Raw genomic sequence first — 1,565 nt, 5'->3', positions numbered from 1 at the left:
GTTAAAGAAAGAGAAATAATGCAAACATATATCCTTTCTCTCTCATAAGATTTTGATAAAGATGTTTTGATAAAAACACATAATGTGATTATTGACTTATTATATATAAGTAACGTACATGTGGATATAAAATTAAATCTGCTTAATCTATATTTTTAAGGGTTATTTAAAGTAATCTCTAAATTAAAAAAAAATTAGGACAATCTCAAAAATAATTTTTTTCAAAATGAACTTTTTTTTAAACTTAATTTAATCTTAACTTTTATTAAGTTAATTCTTTATTCAACTTTCAACTTAATTTTAATAATTTTATAAATCATATTTTATAAGTCATTAACTTTAACTTAATTTAGTTTTAAAAAAACATTAACTTATCCAATCTTGGGCGATAACAATATTGGAAATAATCAATCAAATTTCCTCCAATATGCACTTTCCTACGTTTAATAGGATTGCATGCTAAAATAGCCAATCAAACCAAATTCATTACCTAAATTCATTCTCCTACTGCGCGCGGGAATACTTCACCTTTTTTTCATTATGCTGTCGCTATTGATGTAGTTATATTGTCTCAATCGTGCACAGCGTACACATTCTATTCCAATTGAATCGTGCACAATTCCCCTGTCGTTCGACTGTAACAGGGAAATACTCGACTGTAGTTGGCTAGTTCTTACATTTTAATCCGGTTTAAATCCTCGGTGGAAACTAGACCAATGTTATACTTTGTGTATTCTTGTGTACATTTGTATTAAGATGTATTAAGTAATTGAAAAGCACACTATAACCGCTATAACTTCTATTGTAGATCCCGCATTTTTATTCTTACATCGTGGTAAAATCGAAGTATAAATATATATTAGATGAATGCCTGGTTTATGCTTCGGTCTTAATCCTAAAATTCAGCCAATTGAATACAGATTTCAGTTAGGATTGACTAATTGGGATTGGTAGTGCTATTGGCTAAATTTTAGGATTTTAGGGTTAAAATATAAATCAAGTATTAACAATTACTCTTTTTTGTTTAATTTTGAGTGTGGTCAAGTTGCTGCTTGAATGAATGATTCGAAGCATTTTTTAATTGTTTTTTGATTCAATTAGTAAAAGTCTTTCTTCCGATTAATTAATCAAATGCTTCAAAGAATTCGTAACGGCAATTCGACCACACTCTTAATCCGCCCTACTTATCCACAAATAGTGTGCTACACTATTATATTATTATATCATAATGTATAGCCACATTTATTATGCAAATATAAAAAATACTATAACAAAATGTTTATATACAATATTTAATTATAAAATTAATCCTCATCTAGCTGTGTCATAGGTATTCCGGCGCATTCACTATGTTTTATACCAAATGAATACATAGGTGAACGTTTTCGTGTATCATACAATGGATAAAAGATTGGTGCAGGACTGCGATGTCTTTCTGATAAAATGTGTCTTCCTTTTAGACTATATGCTGGACTCCGTCGTTTTATCATATCATAATTTATTTTGATGTACGTGGCTGGGCCTGGACTCTTCAAAATTTCTTTGTGTATCTTACGATAACCAAT

General features: G+C 29.1%; 1 protein-coding gene across 1 annotated transcript in view; it reads right to left on the bottom strand.

Moving 5' to 3' along the window:
• Window positions 1-1,304: 1,304 nt before the first annotated feature.
• LOC108684721 (outer dense fiber protein 3-like) overlaps window positions 1,305-1,565 on the bottom strand; it is a 9,046-nt gene continuing 8,785 nt past the window's right edge. Inside the window, exon 4 of the mRNA XM_018189186.1 lies at window positions 1,305-1,565. Coding sequence (XP_018044675.1) covers window positions 1,305-1,565 — 261 coding nt within the window.

Source organism: Atta colombica, unplaced genomic scaffold (assembly GCF_001594045.1).
Source record: "Atta colombica isolate Treedump-2 unplaced genomic scaffold, Acol1.0 scaffold139, whole genome shotgun sequence".
Classification (NCBI taxonomy): domain Eukaryota; kingdom Metazoa; phylum Arthropoda; class Insecta; order Hymenoptera; family Formicidae; genus Atta; species Atta colombica.
The sequence above is the reverse complement of the archived record's forward strand: the minus strand, read 5'-3'. Positions and strand labels throughout refer to the sequence as shown.